This window comes from Pectinophora gossypiella, chromosome 2 (assembly GCF_024362695.1).
Source record: "Pectinophora gossypiella chromosome 2, ilPecGoss1.1, whole genome shotgun sequence".
NCBI classification, from domain to species: Eukaryota; Metazoa; Arthropoda; class Insecta; order Lepidoptera; family Gelechiidae; genus Pectinophora; species Pectinophora gossypiella.
Genome location: NC_065405.1, coordinates 8,457,461 through 8,478,031, shown reverse-complemented (window position 1 = coordinate 8,478,031; position 20,571 = coordinate 8,457,461). Strand labels below are relative to the sequence as shown.

General features: G+C 35.7%; 1 protein-coding gene and 1 long non-coding RNA gene across 2 annotated transcripts in view; one reads left to right on the top strand and one right to left on the bottom strand.

Moving 5' to 3' along the window:
* Positions 1-3,419: 3,419 nt before the first annotated feature.
* On the top strand, positions 3,420-7,328 carry LOC126375133 (uncharacterized). The gene is made up of 3 exons (XR_007567536.1): positions 3,420-3,577; positions 4,810-4,936; positions 5,563-7,328. It is a non-coding gene; the product is annotated as an uncharacterized LOC126375133 (long non-coding RNA).
* Positions 7,329-15,253: 7,925 nt separating this feature from the next.
* Positions 15,254-20,571, bottom strand: part of LOC126375119 (RING-box protein 2) — a 32,118-nt gene continuing 26,800 nt past the window's right edge. Inside the window, exon 2 of the mRNA XM_050021964.1 lies at positions 15,254-15,500. Coding sequence (XP_049877921.1) covers positions 15,319-15,500 — 182 coding nt within the window. The 3' untranslated portion in view covers positions 15,254-15,318. The remainder of the gene's footprint in view (positions 15,501-20,571) is intronic.

Genomic DNA, 20,571 nt, shown 5'->3' with positions numbered 1-20,571 from the left:
CAATAGTAACCCTGACACCAGGGTTGATGATTGGTACTCCACCTCACAACTAACACGATAGAAAAAGAAGAAGGTAGTAGGTACATATCTTATTTAGATGAATAATTGTTACAATTTACATCAGTCATACATAAATACCTATAACCCATTTATTTCACACTGTTTGTGTCTAATTCAACCCAGATCTTTTGTATGGTGTTAAAAAAGGCGCTTAGTTCTTGTTAGTTCCTAGTTCTATTGTTTCTTGCAAAAACTATTCGTGGCTTGTGTGTCTGAGTGTTGTCACGAGGCAGTGTGGTTGCCGCGTGACGAGCGGGGGCTTGGTGCCGCCAGCCAATCACACGCTGCCACCGATGACTTGCGTCACACACCGGAAAACATTTTCAAAATGGTAATGATGCGCTGATAATTTTCAGAAAACTAAGGCGGGGCCGCTCACGTCAGACAATTTACTTTAATTGTGAATACAATACCTACAGAAACAGTTAATACGTACCTACTTAGTTGTGTAATGGCACACATAATATTATTTGCTATGATATGACTTAACATTACCTATCTACACGTACATAAAGTACATAAACGTAATCTTTGATGGGGTGAACATAGCGAAAAGTAATCAGAGGACAACTGGCAGCCACTCTTGATACGAGGTTCTGAGAGATGGATATTATGAACCGTAAGGTGGTATCGGCCATATTGCCATAAATTATCCATCATGTTAGAAAGGACACTTTCCCTCTGTCGGTCTTTACGATATATCCATGTATATAAGCAGCTGAATGAACTATGGTTCTTATTATCTCCCAGCTCATCGTAGAAGTAAAGTAAAATATTAAATGAAATGCTAAGCGATATTCTGTAGCCCGGTTTTATTTTAACTGAAATGCCTAATCAGGCATGTTACCTAATATTATTGCGCCTCGCTAGCAAATTTATAGCTAAAACGCTGATTAATGTTGGGAATTGCTGATGCAACATGTCATGTCGGAGCGATTACTAGCGCGTGCGCGTCGCCTCGCGCGCGGCAACGTCGCGGCGCCGGCGCAGGCGCGGTGGCAAGCTTGCGTGAGCAGCGCCACACCTCCACCGCGCTGTAAACATGCCAACACCCATGTACGACTTTCTAATCTCTGACGTCACTGACCTCCACGCCTGCCTTGACGGACATTATGAAAATTCAAGTTAGGTCAGATCCTGCTTTAAGAAGAACATAACATAACTTAAGCTCACAACTATATCCCAATTGGGGTAGTCAGAGGTACATACATCCATCGCAAGATGAACTAAGTTAAGTACCCTCACCGAGCTTTCTGTTCCACATTTTGAAAAATAAATACAATTCATAATACTTACTTATTTACTTTACTTACAATAATTAACAAGAGTCTAGCTAGTTGTACAAACTTATTCCACCAGAATTACTCACCTCTACATTATGTTTGCGTCTACCAGCGTCATAGGATGGACATTTCATCTTCCTTTAGAGGCACAGTCTCCGAATGCAGAATTTTGAATTTGAATACCGCTCTCGGGGATCACCCCTGTTGCCGCCGCTATACCTGAAGTTGATCTACTTAAAGGAAAATAATTATCACCAAAAACTCGCCACAACTCTATTTTGCGGAGAGTGCAGATTTGATTACAGTGTTTTTCCACGGATAACCATCTGCACAGCCAAGGTTCATTAAACTTATTTCTCTACATTACGCTAGGTAGGTACGATAGATTACATAGCATTTTCGCGAAGCTTCGTCATCCAAATACAAGCTTAGTTAGCATGACATACTGTTATGGTAATGCCTATTTTGATGACACGGTGTGTCACTCTCAAATTGTACAGTATTTTTGGAAACTCCCAAGCCTAACTTGATTTTATGGCGAATGATTGAAATAATGAAATGCAATTTGCGGAGATAATGAGGACACTTGGAGCGCATAGATTAATGTCTCGCTTAAGGCATTGAAATTTTATTTTTTATTATTCTTGATGCACGAGGCAAGGTTTCAGAGGATAAAGGATCTCTTTGTTCTTTTGTCCGTTGGTTTTCTAAAACGGTATCTAGGTATAACCAATTTGAACCAAAAGTCGGCCGAACCACGTGCTGGTTTGATCAAGGATGTGCGCAGGCGCCAACCGACTAGATTGATATAATTGCTGCCGATCAAGAGCGGAATTTTCCGATCGCCTCAATTCGAGACCGACTCAAACCAATTTCGTGTAATTTAAAGAAAATTGCGAACGCTACAGTCGCGTCGCCTCGGCGGTTTATTAAACATAAGTACGTACCTATCAACTTAAAACAATCTTTGTTATATAATGATTAAGTATAATTTGTTTACTTACTTATATTTCGATGAGTTACATACTGGTCTGCTAAATGTTAAAAAGTAGGTAAGCCGCGTTAAATTCAGTTATCGGATCTATTTGTCTGCGTGCATATTAGGTTAGGTACCTATGCAGGTATTTAATATTTGTAGCGCATTGTAAAATTTTTAGTTTTTTCATGTTTGTGTTTGATCATCAGACCTGAAAATAATCACTTATACACAGTCACCTGTTGTGTGAATAATTTGGTCTAAATTGACGTAGTTAGCTTTTTTTATCAAGCTAGTTTCCTGACTAAATGTCTAATCGCTCTAGACTCCTTAAGAGGATGGACATAGAGACCACCACCACCACTTTATGATCATGACAACGAACATCCGTCTTTTTTGCAATTGTTTTGTGAACATTTTAAATTATGTTATTGTCTTGTTTTTGTGTGGGGCGTCCTTTTATAATAAAATATTTATATTTTATTCTTCTTCTTCTTCCTTGCGCTATCCCACTTTAGGTGTCGGGTCGGCTCTCCTAATTTTGCGGCGCGATGACATTTCTATTCTCTTCTTCTATTCATAGGCAATTGAGTAAGACGCTTCCACAATACTCATACCTACACTTCACCATACAGTCTCCTTCTTCAGGGTAGGAGCAGGAGGAACAGATACTCATGCAAAATACTGGAAGATCTCTTATGTCTTTACGCTGAGCGTCCTTTCGTATTCAATCGATACAATTTTATTATCTAACTATATTTATTTAAAATTATGGCACAATGTTTTAATTATGCAATCATTGTAATAAGTTACATAATACCTTCATAATAATATGTATCTAATTAAATATTATTTTTGACATTATATACGATCAAGTTGACCTTGAGAAATCCTGTTTAATAGGTATCAAAGTCGATAGTTGCATGCTCTATGGACTATCACACTCGAGGTGGGCTTGTCTGTATAACCTTGAGTTTTGTCCCTTTACCCTTGACAAACAGTTGTTTCAATGACATATCAATAAAATATTACTTTACTGTAGACGTTATTTAAGTTCTAAGTCCGAAGACTATGTTGTCAGTCCAGTGATTTATGTTGTATTGTACAACTAGATCTTTCCTTAGTTATCGTAGAAATGGAAAAGTCCGCGATATTGGAAAAGTTATGAAATGAACAGTCATGATTGTATTCCTTGTTTCAATACAGTTACCATCTGTTTTATTGAATGCTTGTATTAATGGTTTTGTGAAAATCTTAAGTAAGTACAGGTGCACTTATGTACATGAATGCGTATGGCTGTTATACTCGTACCTATCTAATATAAGTAATTTATGTAAATTATGTCGCCTGCATCGTTATGTTGTCGATATGCTATAAAAACTCAATGGTGGTTTGTGGTAGTAATGGAAATCTACATCGTTAAAATTTTACGACAACCTTTGACGCCGAAATAAGAAGAAGGAACGTAACATAAATTGCCATTTTAATGCTAGCCGACGAAATATTCTACCTGCACAAAATCATTCTTATATAAACTACAAAGCAACAAAGCAACAAAGTCCTGAGCGTTTCAAGCAGGTTTTACAGCAACTTTGTTGCTAAGTGAAATTATCTCACTGTTCCATGCATCAATGTTATCTACGTGAATGTAAAATACCTACACAGAAACTATGCAAGTACACAAACGATAGCCTTTACTAATGTGACTTAAATCACGTACCAAGTTGCACTATATGAAAGCGGCCTAACAATATTTCAGCGGGTCGTTGCGACCCATTAGCATTACTTAGACGTCGACAGTTACCAAGAAACAATTAAGCAGGAGATTACAGTAGTTAGAACAAGCTGCGGTTGTGTCATTCCTGTGTTAATTGAGGTTTATTACTAATCACTGTTGGCTGCCGACAGTCGACTCTTCTCTGAACAGTTGTACAATATCGACGCTTGTGACGCAAATGTTACAGAAGCATAATGACGATTTTCCGCCATTATAATAATTAAATAGCTTATTTATCTTTTTTTACCTTTTATGGGTTTGCTCTTGGCCCCAGATTTGCCCGAAGGCATTGACGAGACCCAAGATCTCTTCATTTAAAACCTCCTAAACAATTTCAATGAAAAGAAAAATAGATATCTTAGATAGGTACCTATTGTTTTTTTTGTGCAAAATACCTACCTTGTGTTGAAGAACGACACATGAAAAACAAATGACGCAAGTGAATCTAATCACACCTGAATTATAAGAGTGTCCGATGTCCAAAAGTTTTTTTTTATGTACCTAGTCAACGTTTCAAAAACTGAATTAAGTAAACATGAAAGAGAACGGCCCAGAATATCCGCTCCAGTGTGTACAAACAACATCGCATTGCTTTCTGGCGACGTAGTGACAGTGGCCATCGAATTTTCTGGTGCAGGTCTCAAATTGCCGTCCGCCGCATTGTGTATACTTCTGGCTTTCTGTTTCATAAACATCGCTTCCTCACCGCCCAGTGGAAAATTACCGACGACTGCCACAGTGACCATGTCACATCCGACACAAGGGAAAGTTGGACGTTGTCCTGTCCAAACTGCCATTTCATCACAGTTTTTTTTTTTCAAACGGAGTTTAAATTTCAATGTAAGTATAATATAAAAACATTGGTAATAAAAAGAAAGTTGATCGAAACAGGATTTACATATCACAAATACCTAGTAGGTACTTAGAAGGTGCAAATAAACACATTTCCATGACTGAATATGTATTTAACTCTATAAATCCCATTTCGAGAAACTCTTGTCTATTTTATAAGTACCTACTTTATTTACCTATATTACCTAATAGTTTCTTTAGAGTGTGTAAAATATAAGTACTAAGTTCTTATGAACTTGTTTTTTTTAAATAATAAAATTTTCTTCTATTAAAATTCAGAACCATGGTTACAGCAACTGTAGGTGGGGGGGGAGAAATGCATGAATTTCTAGAGGATTCTTTGTGTTATTGAAGTTTATGTTCATTGAAACGTACTTATGTTCTTGATTGTTCATGGGACTTGATTAACTGCATTCAATATAAACTAAGTAAGTAGGTAATTATGATGCAACGTGCAAATTGCTCACAATACCTCCCATTGAATATTATCCGCCAATTTTTCTGTGATCAGTAGGTACATATCGATACCCCCAATGTAGGTAAACTTTTTGAATGCTTGCAGCATGACCGGATGCAGATAACGATAACGTGACAATAAAAATACTTCGTTTCAGGATCTTGTGTTCGTGGAACTTCGCAATTCATTTGGATGATAAAAGGAATAACAATTACAATATCATACTGTTTGAGGTGTGTCACTGATGATAGGAGGTATGTTGCGTCATGTTTTTTCCATCCAAGGCTGTATAAAGTCCAATGCATCGAAAGTAATGATTACAGTTTGCGTTGGAGGGCTGTGATTGGCCAGCGGCGGAGGCCTGGCCGGGGTGTGGCGAAACGTGTTGTGTATGAAACGTTCGACGTTCGAAAGGCCACTTGTTCTCCAAGGTATTCCGATGGAGCAAAAAATAGGCTACCAGGAACCAGACGACCAAATGCCACAGGTTGACCAAATTGCTGTACATACAAAATAATTGCCTGCACGATGTGATGATTGCATACTTTTTGCGAGTCTGCTTGGGTTGACTAAATCCTATGTGAAGCAAATAACTATGCAGTGTTTTTATTGTCAGTAAGATTTATTATTATATCAGCTGTAATTACATACACCTACTAGGAATTTATTTATTTTTTTGTTATAATAGGTACTTGTATGATTTTTTTTTTTGCGGTGGGTACCTACTTAGTATTTGATTTCAGCATTCATTATTCAAGGTGATAATTTTTAATGCGCAGTTGTCTATAAATTAGAAATATATAGAGATTATATGTACTAATATATAACCTAATGCTAATATTCATATGTTAGTTAGCCTTCAAATAAATTTCAGCACAATGAGCGAGGCGCCGCAGTCACTTCAGTAACGACCTAGATACTAATTATTAATATTGTCTATTTATATAAAGAAAATAGATAGGTGACCTAACTCAGAATTCCCTTATTTAGTACCTACGTCTGTATAGGCCTTACTTAGGCACTAAGAAGGCATCGCATGTTAAGCACTTGCCTACCTCTAGGGCTGAATGAAAACGACCGGAGGACATCGATGAATAACACGATAAAAAACTGTTTTTTGCACAATCACACAAGAAAAAAACTGTACACATACATACATAAACTCACGCCTATTTCGCTCCGGGGTAAGTAGAGACTATGGAATTCCATTTGCTAAAACCTACCTACTTACATTGAGGGGCTTTCTACGCTACCTTCCTCAAAACAATATAGATGGCGCTGTACAGTTTTTTCCTTCGTTTAACCTTCTAATTTCTTGGATAACAGACATGCTTCTATTACCTTTGTTTTTTACAGAAGCGACTGCCGACTAAATGATGACTTGTTTATTATATTTAATTGTTTGTTATAATAAAAAGGCTAAATTACATATTCCATCCATTATTATTCTGATCAAAATAAAGAGAAGAAATATAGTTAGCATTCCCATGCAGTCATATACACGGTGTTAGTGACCTCGTAACGAATACTGAGGGGGATGATTCAGACCATGATTCTGAGTTAATATCAAGTGGAATTTTCCGTCGGATAATTCATGAAAAAATAGTGTTTTTTATAAATTATTTTCCGTTCCTTAAATTTGCGATGGAAACTTCCACTTTAAAATCAATTCAGAATCATGGCTTGAATCGTCCCTCAAAGGTTTCATTAAGATGTCACTAACACCCTGTATGTGGCTTCTACTTACCTACTATTTAATTATTACCAGTTATACTTTTAGCCTTGTGTAAATTATAAAAGTATATTTTCTGTTTTGTTACTAGTTTTAATAATTGTTTTCATAATAATGTGCGCGTGTTTCATATTTTGGTTGTGTCCGTGACTCACGCACGCAGCGTATTCGAAAATTTTCCAGTGCTTACATATTTTCAACCTTACAGTGATTTCTGTTAGTTGTTGAGATACTTACAGTATGTTATGGTATTACACATAGTTTTATGGTGTACATACAGTATGACCGGTTCTTATCAGCGTTGCCGTGTTCGGCCATTGTGGTCCAATTGGTGATAACGCTCTTTCCTCGTTCCTCGTGCCGATTTCATACCTACAATGGCGCCGATTCTGCCAGACACAAATGTAGTTTGATATAAGTATAAGTATTTTAGTTTGATAATTCTAAAACTAGGTGTTTATTTCTAGCACGTACCTAAATGTGTTCATCTTGCGATGGATGTACCAATTGGGATATAGTCGTCTGCCTATAGTATGCTATGTTGTTTTTACTATTTTTGATGACAGTGTTAAATAAACGGAACGAATATAAGTAGGTATATTGTATAAAAAAAGCACTGGTTAATTTTTATGATATTTTTGCGTTGACACGAATGATATATTGATTTTCTATGAATAATATCCTTAAAATTAACCCAGTTACGCATTGATTCATATCAAAGAAAAAAAACTATTTCTTATCTTTCTCATCCCTGAAATTTTATTGAGAATTTTATGTGGGTAGAAGGAAGCCAGTAGATCGTAAATTGAATGACGTCATTATAGTTGATTACGAAAACATGAAACAGGTTTTAATTATCATAAAATCGAATGGTGAAATGTTTTACTTTATTATTAACTAGACTTTTAAATGAAGTTGAGGCTTTGTTTGAAGTAGCAAGCACAGGTATATGATGTCATCGATTTTATTTAATTATGCATCTGAGCATTCACTAATTCACCAAATATATTTTAGAACTGAATACAATCATGAAGGAAGTACTACCACATCATTCACATACTAGTTTATTCAGCTGGGCATTGGTCGAAGGCTGAATAATTGTATTTTAAATTATTTGTTTTTAAAATAATCTATAATTAACCGGCACATGATAACGATCGTTCCACGAACGAAGTACCAGAAGTCATTCTTAGGAGTAAACAAACCTTCAAAATTGTTTAAAGACCTTTAAAACCTCAGGTTTGCCTTAACTAACAAATGTACTCGTAACATACCAAATACAACTTAGTTATACGGCTTGTACCCTTCCCACTACTAGGCATAGTACGCCAAGAGCTAGACATCCTTTTTTCATGCCAACTTTTGAGATTTTGTAGGATTTTTATTCAGGTTAAATTGGACAGAAATTCGCAGTCACTCAGTCAATAAGTTTCACACTGATGAACAATAGCTAATAACCAACGTCATATACTTAGTTGTTTGCCTCTTCATAATGAGTTCCCTCGACTCTTTGCACTTTGGCCTTTTATAGGTTGCCAGTAGAGACACTTGAGACGAAAGTTCAGGTCACACTCGATGGATGTGCGTCGCCTTCTCAATAATTCAACGTTTTAAAGTGAATATAATTGATTTGACATTGGCGTTGTCGATCACTTTGATGAATTGCTACGCAGCGGTACTGCTAGCGTGTTTTCTACAAGCTATTTAAATTTATATCGTATCCAGTTTACCTCGCCAGTTGACATCCAGTTTTGAGTGGTGACGACAACTTAGTCTGCACCTACTGGTAGAGAAATTTACACGAGTATCTACGAACATAAATGTATATTTAAATCAAATCAAATATACTTTATTGCACACAAACAAACATTTTTAAAATATTATGTTTACATCATAGTATATCAAAGGAAACCTGTTGAGTATTGAGGTTCTGTAAGGCCACATCAAGGTAAAAATATGTATAGGTATATAAAAAAACGATCCGCATAACTGCTACACATTCCTGCAATTACACTGAACTATTTTATACTTCCGAAACCGATATCCAATAATTGCTTACACTTAATAAAATAAGGAAATAGATCTCTCTTAGGTACAATGTTTTACTAAACTTAAAATATGTAAGGATTTTTTTTAGACTACCTAAAAGCTGATGATCAAGTACTTGCTCTAAATAGGAAGTCACAAATCTTCTGCTTTCTTTATTAACCCATCTTTCTTGGTTTCCCAACAAAATCTTGTCAGAATTTCCATGCTATAATATAAAATAATAACTCGTTTCTTTCAAGATTGATCAGTCCATCGAAAACCAATTTCAGAGTGCAAACATGACTAGCTTTTTTTCACTTCAGATTTTCACATTCGGCAAACTTAACTTCCATGAATGTTGATTTATCTTAAGAATAAGACAAAAAAGAAAACCGATATCTTGTTCAGGCAGCCGTTATTACCTATCAAAAATATAACTTAGAGATGTTTATAAGAATATAAGAAATCAATATGGTCAAAACCTTTCGATATTTTATTCGTCCCAGTCCTCTTAAATGTAAATATACTTTAAGATAGTTTGTTTACCTGATAAGGCTTAAAAACTTAATTTGCCAAGTAATGTGGTTTGTTTTTGGTTGTGGAGCCCATTTGAGTATGCGTGTTATTTGCGTCAGAGTATAGGTATACTTTCAAATACGTTAGCAGGTAATTGAGCACAAATAGTGACTACGCCGATGTTTGTTATTTGGATCTCACTGAAGAGCTGCTCAACAAACTCGAGAGGTTGCAGAACGCAGCCATCCGCTTCGCGTTTGGCTTGCGTAAGTTCGACCATGTGTCGGTGTACCGTGCGCAGCTCAAGTGGCTCCCTATACGACTTCGGCGAAATTCCCATATCCTCTCACTCCTTTTCAATATCCTCCATAATCCCAATACTCCCCCTTACCTCAAAGAGCGGTTTAGTTTGAGGACGGAAGTTCACGAACGGCTGCCTCGATCGTGCACTAGGATGCTATTGGTAGCTCCCACCCACCGAACTGATTACTACGGCCAGTCTTTTACTGTGCAAGCTGTGCGCTTATGGAACTCCTTACCTGCTTCCATCAGAGTCGCTAACTCTCTTCAGAGCTTCAAAAACCAGTTGCGAGCTCATTTTGAATCCTTATGTGGATATTCTTAGGATATTACTATTATGTATGATGTATTTTATTTATTTCAATACCTGTATGTGTGTGTATAGTCTATTATTTATTATTATAGTTTTCTTTAGATTATGGTTAGGTATATTTTTAGTATATATGGATTATATTAAATTGAGTATTTATTAATATATGTACGTATAGTATAGAGTATTTATTATATTAACTTTAGTTTTACTTTTAGGTATTTATTTATTTATTTTTTGTTGCACCATCCCGCATCCAAGTTGTAAATGTTTGTTTCCTTTTGTTGGTTGCCTGGAAGAAATTGCTCTAGAGCAATAAGGCCGCCCAAATTGTACTGTATTCATGTGTTATGTCTGATTGTTGAAATTCTAGTTCTGTGCAATAAAGTATATTTGATTGATTGATTGATTGATTGAAATAGTGGAAAGCCAATGACGACAACTGGCAGGTTACTATTATGTGTAATTAACATCGATCGGTCCTAACTATGACGCCGTATGTTACTGTACTAAGTATTAATACTAAGTAATAAACTTGCTTTACAAGTCAGTCGATTACATAAGATTACTAAATCTTTTAAGGGGCAATGTATACGTTTTTACAATAAGATTCCCATTGACATTCAGAATTTGCCTTTCAACTGTTTTAAGACAGTAGTTAAACAAAAACTTTACAAAAAAGGTTATTATAAAGTTAGTGATTATTTAGAAGATATGAATGCATGGGATTAACTGTCTGAGAACTGATATTAGGCAGCTAAATTACTCAATTGTATACCAATATTTTATGTTTTATGTTTATTTTTATTTTTTTAAAGAACGTCTAGGGCCCTGTGCCGAGGTTTTTCTTGCAGCTTCTTTTCCCCGGCTATACAGGTTGTGAGAAGCTGCAGTAGTTTTAGGCGGATGAGACGTTCGTTATGTAAAATTGACGATTCAAAGTGTAACTATGTTACCTACTGAATAAAGATATTTTTGAATTTGAATTTGAATTAGGTATTCGATATATATACCTACCTATGTATAAATTTTAAATCGAATATTCTTGGAAAATGTAATAGCTACATTTGTAAACCTTGTGTTCACGTTTGTTACTTCGTATACCATACAAAAACAAATCGATTTGAGTGTATCATAGGGTTAGCTAACATCGCTACATCATCCGTACGAAGATTCAGATTTTGTCCTAAGTAACCCGTGTCGTCGGCTCATTGGTAATACTGAGAGCTTGCTTAGCTTAGACTAGTTACGTACGTAAGCCACAAACGAAGTCGTGAACGAAGCTAATAGAGAACAGGTACTTATGTTTGTCCTGGGCATTATGGCTTATAAGTAAATTATTTTTTCTTTTTATAGCACTTACCCGTGCTTAGAGAAACTCACAAAGAAAAAAAACCTCGGCACCGGCTTGACAAAAGCTGCGGGTTCAAGTCCCGATTTAAATTTTCTCATTAAGATTTATGATAGATTAAGTTGGCTTTGGTGACTTATAATACTCTCGAAGAAGACTCTAGAAGACTCTGTCGACTCGCTCCCGATTCGCCGCAGGCGACCAGGAAGGCGGCGACGGGCGCACTTGGTCGCGATCGACCGAGCGCCGCCTTGATGGGGACCTGTGGACGGTGGTCGGGGGACCGCCGTCCACAACATAGGTCTCGTGCTGTAGGGCTCCCCAAGTGTTCCGGGCAGCCCTCGGTGGAGGGGGAGGCGCTTGACGCGCTCCCATGGGCGCTGTGTGCGTCAAGCTAGCGGCCTCAAAAAAAAAATGGGCACGAAAAAATAATTTGACCATACCAAAAAATAGTACTCTTATTGAAAAAAATAGTACCTGTTGTAAAAAAATTAGTACCATCACGGTTCTGGATTTATAGCCATGTTTTATTGCACTTGCTAGCTTGACGGTGAGCGAAATTTGGCGAGAGTTAACGACAAGGTCTTTCGCTTTGATTTAAACGCCAAAAAATAGTACCGAAATAGTACTCACCCCCTGCAAAATACCGAAAGTAGTACTTCAACGGTTCCAAAGTTATAAAGGCAGTTCTTTGATCCCGCTAGCTTGACGTTTTGAAAATACCTATTATCTGGGGAACGCTTGCATACTTCAGTATGTAACTAATTTCAATAAACTCGTATGAAATAGTACTTCCTACCATCATAATTTTGATCCGATTCTCTTTGTAGAAATGTTAAAAAATCATCATAACCTATGCCATACATTTGTTGTTGATACAGTCACGTAGACAATTACATAACCTCACAATTTATTCGTAAGTATTGCCATTTTGGAGGTCTACCCTACCATTTCTTTGCACTTCAGAGTGCTGCTATTACAAAAAATTCCTATTGCATACACCCATATGCACTAATTTTAATAGAAAATGGCTGCATGGGTCTAGTTCTTATCGAAAACAATCTGTGATTTTAATACATCATAATACATTTTTAATCTGCTGTTTTATTTTATAATTTATACCTTCATGTTGAATTTCTTACGGATCGAAGTGTTTGTTAATAAACAATTTGCAGTATTTGTAGAATAACTCCAAAGAGTTTCAACAATGATATTACTTTCATCTGACAACCCTGGCACTTCACCAATTTTTACCCAAAAATGGGGAAAAATACTAAAATCTGACAACATTCTTGACCATGTGTAATAATTTTGTTCGCGACTGTACTTGTCTTGATAAATGTATGACATAGGTTATAATGACTTTTTGACATATTTCTACAAAGAGAATCAGGTCCAAATTATGATGGTAGGGAGTACTATTTCATACGAGTTTATTGACATTAGTTACAAACTGAAGTATGCGAGCATTCCCCAGATAATAGGTATTTTCAAAACGTCAAGCTAGCGGGATCAAAGAACTGCCTTTATAACTTTGGAACCGTTGAAGTACTACTTTCGGTATTTTGCAGGGGGTGAGTACTATTTCGGTACTATTTTTTGGCGTTTAAATCAAAGCGAAAGACCTTGTCGTTAACTCTCGCCAAATTTCGCTCACCGTCAAGCTAGCAAGTGCAATAAAACATGGCTTTAAATCCAGAACCGTGATGGTACTAATTTTTTTACAACAGGTACTATTTTTTTCAATAAGAGTACTATTTTTTGGTATGGTCAAATTATTTTTTCGTGCCCATTTTTTTTTTGAGGCCGCTAGCTTGACGCACACTGGGCGCTGGGCCTTAAAGGGCATCCGCCGGCGGGGACGCGGTTGTGTGCAATTGCGTTCCCGTATCCCCGCCACACGGCGGCAAAGAGGAACACCGTTGGGTTTTAGTGGGTATACCGGGTGGCGACACCCGGGGAGTCCCACATAACCACGTCGTCCCCCCGGGCGGCGTGGTATGCGTAACGCATTTCCCAACGTCAAAAAAAAAAAATGGTGACTTATAATACCTATACATATAGCTTTCAAGGCCAGAGTGAACAGGCACCTTCTGGGCGAGCTCGCTCCATCTTAGGCCTCGTCAATGACTTCGAATTAACGATTCAAAGTGTAACTATGTTACCTACTGAATAAAGATATTTTTGAATTTGAATTTGAATGCCTTCGGGCAAGTCTGGGGCCAAGAGCAAACCCATCAAAGGTAAAAAAAAATAACTACCCTCTTTGCTGATAGTTAATTTTTATTACAAAGCCATTGGCCAATGTAGGTAACTATAATTACGTCACAATAGGACACGGAATAATTAAAACAAGCATCTTGCTAGAATCATTATCCACTGGAATAAGAAGTAGCAATAATGACCTAGTATATGAATAATGCATTACAATACCAGATTACGTAATAGTAATTATAAAGACTATTATTGTCTCAACTTAGACAGAATAGATTAAAGATTAGGCATCTTTGCAATGCAACAGTGTACAAGTAAAGTCTAAATAAATTACCAAAGTCATAAATTACTCTTTTGTAATTTTGTTTACTCGCACGATAGTAAGTTTGATAATACCTGATCAAGATACTTTCATAATTTTGCAACAGGGTACTTGCTTTTGCATCTACACCAGTAGCAGTAGTCATAAAATTTTCTAAATCTAAACATCCTGTAGGTAACTCTAAAGTACGCAACTTTTCCTAAGAAAATATAGATTTTCATAAGTTTTGACGTTTCATAATACGTCCGTCAACCTTTTGAAACGTTTTCCAATTGTTTAAAACATTCTGCTTGGTTAGGTTAGTCAATTCAATATTCATGGAGATGTAGAATGTTTTCGCCCTGTCGCTCGTCAAGATTTCACCTAAAATGTTGTATGAAAATATTTCTACGTAGACACAGTCAGTCGTGGGCATTTAGGACGCGCGTAGTCATATAATTATGCATGTATTTGTAAGCCACGTGTAAGGCAACACTAAGCTATTTTTAGTAGCGTGTTAGATCTTAGTTTCTGTAACCGCATCTGATCGCTCGCGTTACGCTCCGTCATTCATTTTGTATTCGACAATATGAATCAAATTGGATAAAGATTACAAATCTATATTCATCAAGACTTATGCGCAAGTATTAGCACCTGCTCTGTAAGTGTAGGTATCTAATAAATGAATCTTTTGTGTTATGGGCCTTATTACACACATACAAATAATTTCATTAGTTTGGAAATGTAGAATCTGGTAACAGTAAAAGCCTGATACAAAATGAGGTACACTAAAAAACAACTGAATGTTATCTGTAATTCTCTTCGATGCCTAGAGGTATATATCGTCGTTGCCAATTTAAAATCGGGTCAATTTTAGAGAATTTAAAAATACTTCCGCTTTAATATTTTTTGTATGACTGTGTGTTAAAAATATTAAAAGATAATTGATATTTACGTACATAAGAGTTTGTACTGAATGTTTTAGAAGCAAATTACTATTCGATCAAAAAATAAATTTGGTGAGGGCGACACATAAGAGCTTTTAAAATGGCGACGACGATATATTATATAATACAATCAGACAAAAAAAAACACATTTATTTTTCAAAGTGCACCTTTATTCTAAACCGTATGTACAGTAGTCTTAAGCCGTAGTAGGGACTACTTGCCCATGCGCTGTATGGACCACTCTTGCTGGCAAAGCGGACACCGGTTGTTCTGCTTCACCCATAGAGACATGCAGCAGAAGTGGAAGCTGTGGTTGCACTCGCCCCACACCACCACGCAGTCCTGTTTGCCATACGAGTCCTTCTTGCTTTCTCCCTGGCAGCGCAAACAGGCGTCTGTGGAAGAAAATCTTATGTAACATTTGTGTTTAGTTTAGGGATAGAGCGAGTTGGTCTTGCAGTTTTGTTTGTGAGGGAAAATTATTATCAGGATAGCGTAGGTATTCTTCCTACTTAGAGGTCGTATAGACGGTGTAAAGGAAGGGGCATGAGTGCAGGCTTTTTGATAGGTATCACGCGTGTTTACATATTCGTTTGAAAATCACTATTTGGTACATGTGGGACCACGCAAAACACTCACAACAGGAAACAGGACCCAATAAATACAGCACTGTGATATACCCATTAAAGCGACGCTTTTTTTCCTTAAAATGTTACTCAATGCCTAACTGTTGGTTTTCTTGTGTTATTGTAGGTGTGTGTGTCTCTCTGATTATAGGTAATAGATTGAAGTGTAATAGAATGAAATGAAAACAAAATATACATGTTGCGATACTTACATAAATTCTGAAGTAGAGATATTATTTATTATGCGGTAGAGATTAGATTGGGGCAATCCATGCATCAATTCATTATTGCAGATACGATTTGCTAAATCAATATTGGTTTTATTTAGTACCATATAGTTGCGGTAAAGAAATGAAAACAACTCATACGGAAATGTAATTTTAATAGGCTGTGTCGTTAGAATGTTTGATTGATGACAAATTCTGGACTTGCCTACCTCGAGGTTTTCCTATTTATCGAGGAAAAAGTCTGCGAGGTTAGCATCATAAAGAATGAACGTAACTGTGACCATGACATAACCATTATTTACTTTATAATTTATGTCTTTAATTAGATTATAAATACTCATTTTCCGGCGGCTGTTCTCAATATGCATCATTATACAGCAAAAGGCCAATGAATCTTTACTCAAACGGTAACGGTTTTCGTCAATGTTTTAAGTAAATGATTATAATGTGTATGTAGAGTCTAATGCATGATGACTGATGTACTACGACGAAATACTGAAGGGAAATCGATCAAGAAACATAAAAGTTACGTTCTGAATACACAGTGACTAATTATGAGGGTATTTTCGGTTGTTGATTGCATCGCGCACGGCATTTTCCGCTTTTAGTGAAATGACGTAGGTACTTATCAAGAGAAATGCCCGTGTACATTTTCATAAGCGCGAATTTAGGTTTCAATAAAATTGTTCTATTTTGAGTGAACGCGTAATTGGATTTATATTTCGTTTCCTTATTTCTTCTTAAAAGCCTACGAACGAGGGGAGCAAATGGAATTCTATAGTCTCTGCTTACCCCGGTGGGAAATAGGCGTGAGTTTATGTATGTATGTGTATGTAACGAGGGGAAAATATCTCCCAGATTTAACTTCTGTTTCTGGGAGATTAAATAAGAATTTGGTCAAATATTATTTAGATATATATCATACACAAATTAATATACTTCAAAATGTAATGTGTACCTACACGTGCTTATAAAGACTACATTAAATATGCACAAGTAGAGTAGGAAGAGTAAATATTTGCTGGGTTAGATATGCAACGTAATCTACATTAGTGCAAATATGCGACCGTGGCCACGCAAAAACTGAAGGTGGTACATATTTGCACTGGTAATTGCTAATTGCTCGTATTTATGTGGTATTATAGCATAACCCTGGCCTAGAGTGCGGTCACATTCTTAGTATCAGTAACCACTGATTGTACTTTATAATATGGACACAACGGAAATATTCCCTTACACTTAATGATTGGCGTCAAATCAATTGGAAGTAACCGCGACAAGATCGGGACGAGAAAGTTTCGAGCATATTTCTTTATTACATCGCACGTCTGTTTTTTATCAGTATCAGACATCAGACAGACAAAATTAATTTATTAAATAAATTCCTTTTCAAAAACCTGATCACATTTTGAAATTATGTAGATGATTTATTTATTTTACTTCGGTATTCTCGCTTGTCGTTCTTGTGAGACGACGGGTTAAAAAAAATTGGCGAAATATTTAGAGCATTAACTTTCAACACTTTCTATCAATATAACTGATGTGACAGCAGCGAATTATTAGTGTTAATTATTATGAATATTAATAGCCGCTACACAGTTGCCGTGCGCGGCATTGCCTAATAACAGCGTAGGTACTCTTGAGTATTGTACGGTAGGCTTACATGTAGGTATGTATACAGACAAAAACTTCTAAGAGAAAAAAAATCTACAGATTATGTATAATAGTGGTCCATTATTTCTCAAAAATCTCAATATTAATTAAATTTCTGCACACAAATTTAATGTTCCAACAGTTTAAGAATCATGCTCTATTTCAATTGACGTAGATGGTGTAATTGTTTGAAACAAAGCGCCCGCATACCTAGTGTACATATTTAGGTATCATTTGCATGAGGGGTGTGTACGTGTTGGTTGGATGGATGCGAATATCAATATACACAATAACGGAGACACCGCCCCCAATCAAGATCAATCACAGCCGATGTGCGCGCGCGTCATTCGGTAGCCCGACACCGCTTCAATTTGCAATATTGACCTCCATGTTTCTTGTCCTCTTTAGTTTCAATCTACCTACATATTGACGTAGGTAACAGAAAACTAACAGCCTGTATAATAGACTAGTTGACGACCTAGTCAAAAGAGGTATTTTTTTACAAAACGTCAAAACGCATGTTTTTGGAATTTATACGGTCCCGTGACATCATCAATAAAAGTGGTCAAACGTCGTACTTATTATTACTTAATACGTAAATAATATTCTAAAATAAGTCAAAAAGTAATGGTATAATGTGATTGATTTTTGAGCATTTTGTAATTTACACACACAGTCAAATACCCTATTATACATTTTAGTGCAGGAAAGCTCTAGAATCAGAGAGAAAGAAAAGAGATTAGTGTTTACAAGTGAATGATTGCTGTTATAGCTTTTTTAGGAGTTGGAACGAAAATTGGAATATTTAGAGCATAAACTTAACGTGCGTCAGTAGGATACAATTATTCTGGAATCTTTGCAGTTGGATTTGGAACTGTTTTGAGATGTCTGTTTTGCTCGCCCCAGATTTACTAGATCACGCCCACGTCTCAGGAAATAAACAACTTTGCATTTTCGATAGGTATTGACGTCAATTACAGTCAATAATCAATAATGTAATATTTTATAATTTCTGATAAAATCGAAATAAATACCCATGTCTAGACTTATATCTAAATTGCGTTAGGTATATAACCACACCTTCTTCCATTTTACGTCGTTGAGTAACAATAAAATGCGTATTTTGCTTAATTTTAAACAACGAGAGAGAAAAAATGTAATATAATTTAATCAAATTTGATAATAATGTTTCTTCTTGCACCATTCCAACAGGTATACCTATCGTTCAAATATTTTAACTGTGTTATAAGAAGTTCTCATAAATAATACAGAGATAAAGTGCTCTCGTTGATGTCTTTTATATGAAGTATTAAACGAATATGTAATGAATATTTTATTTTACGAATATATTAGGTTATTATTCTTCTTTTTCTTCTTTCGTGTGGGTTGTGAGGTGAATTACCAACCTCATCAACCCTGGTGTCTGAGTTATTATTGAGCCGCCAAAAGCTCCTGACATGCTCATAATACTTACATCAGTAAGTATTATTTAAATGATATGATTTTCTCTAAAATATTTTTCCCTAATGTTTTATTTTCATTATAAAACACACGTTGATTGGAAATGGTATAATTTTAAATTGCATTACAATTAGGTACATATAACATACCGTGATAAACAGTACCTATATTTTCGCGACACATAAAAAAAATATGATAATAGAGGAATATTATGAGGATGACTACAAATTGTTTAACAAAGCAAATTTTTCGTTCCATATTTATAGGAATAAAGTCATCTGTTTGCAAGAACGGCTGGTGCTAATTGAACATAAAAATGTTTATACGAACTAAATGTTATTAACAAATATTTACATAAGATACTTTTAAACTGAATTTCAACGCAATGCTATTTTTTAAACAATTCAATTCCTGGTATACTGGTTATAGTACAGGATGTAAATTTGCAATGTATATATTGCCGACTAAGTGTTTATAAGGCGACATCACATGAGCAAATATTTGGTAAGTGCTTATGTTTGTGCGTCTACGCAAATATATTCTAAGTACGTACATAGAGTTGGAAAAAGAAATTGGTCATAATCATAAACATGTTTAATACACTTCCTTGTTCATATTAGAAAGTTTTAACGCGCTGTGCGTTTTAGTTTTGAGGATGTCACACAAGTAAGACTATTCAGTAAATAAAGTTAAAACCAAGTGGTGTAAGTATTTTACAACTTTATAATGGTATTGCATCTTCTGTAACTTGAAATAAATAATAAATTAATTAATTGCACCTACTAAGACAGGTAGCGATATACTAATCTGTATACTTTTCAGTTCGCTGGGTATACGAAATCTTGCGGTACAAATCTGCGACGGCGCGTGGTATAGTTGATGGCATAGCATTTTGATGTTTATATGCATTAATATATCTATTGAAAAAAATACTAATTGTTTACCACATTAATGCAATTGATTACAGAAGTACCTACCATTTAATCTGCAGTTATATCCATACTGTGTTAATAAAGGCCCGAAATAAATGCAGTTCATTAAAACCCAGCCAATATATTAAAGGATTGACCTCACTTTTATATTCAATAACAATGTTTTAGCGTAAATATGGAGCGTAATCTAAAATTTTCCGATCAATTTTGCACATCGTATTATGTCATCGTACAAACACATAACAATGGCGTCATGGTAGTTTGCACTTCATTTACTATGTGTGCTACTTAGTCTATTTAGCTTAATTATAATTTAGTGCCATACTTTAATTATTTTGAAGCTGGTCATGTATATCCTGCATAACAATAAAAAACTGCCGAAAAACATGGGTTACGGCCCTTATTGTAATGTTATACAATATATATATCATAAATATTATAAAGCAAATACAGGCAAATGCTTTCTTGTAATATTCTTCATTATATCAAATGCGATTTATTTAAAAATATATCCAAATAAATATTATTACTAAGTATCTGGAGGTAGCTCTATCACTCAATGGATTT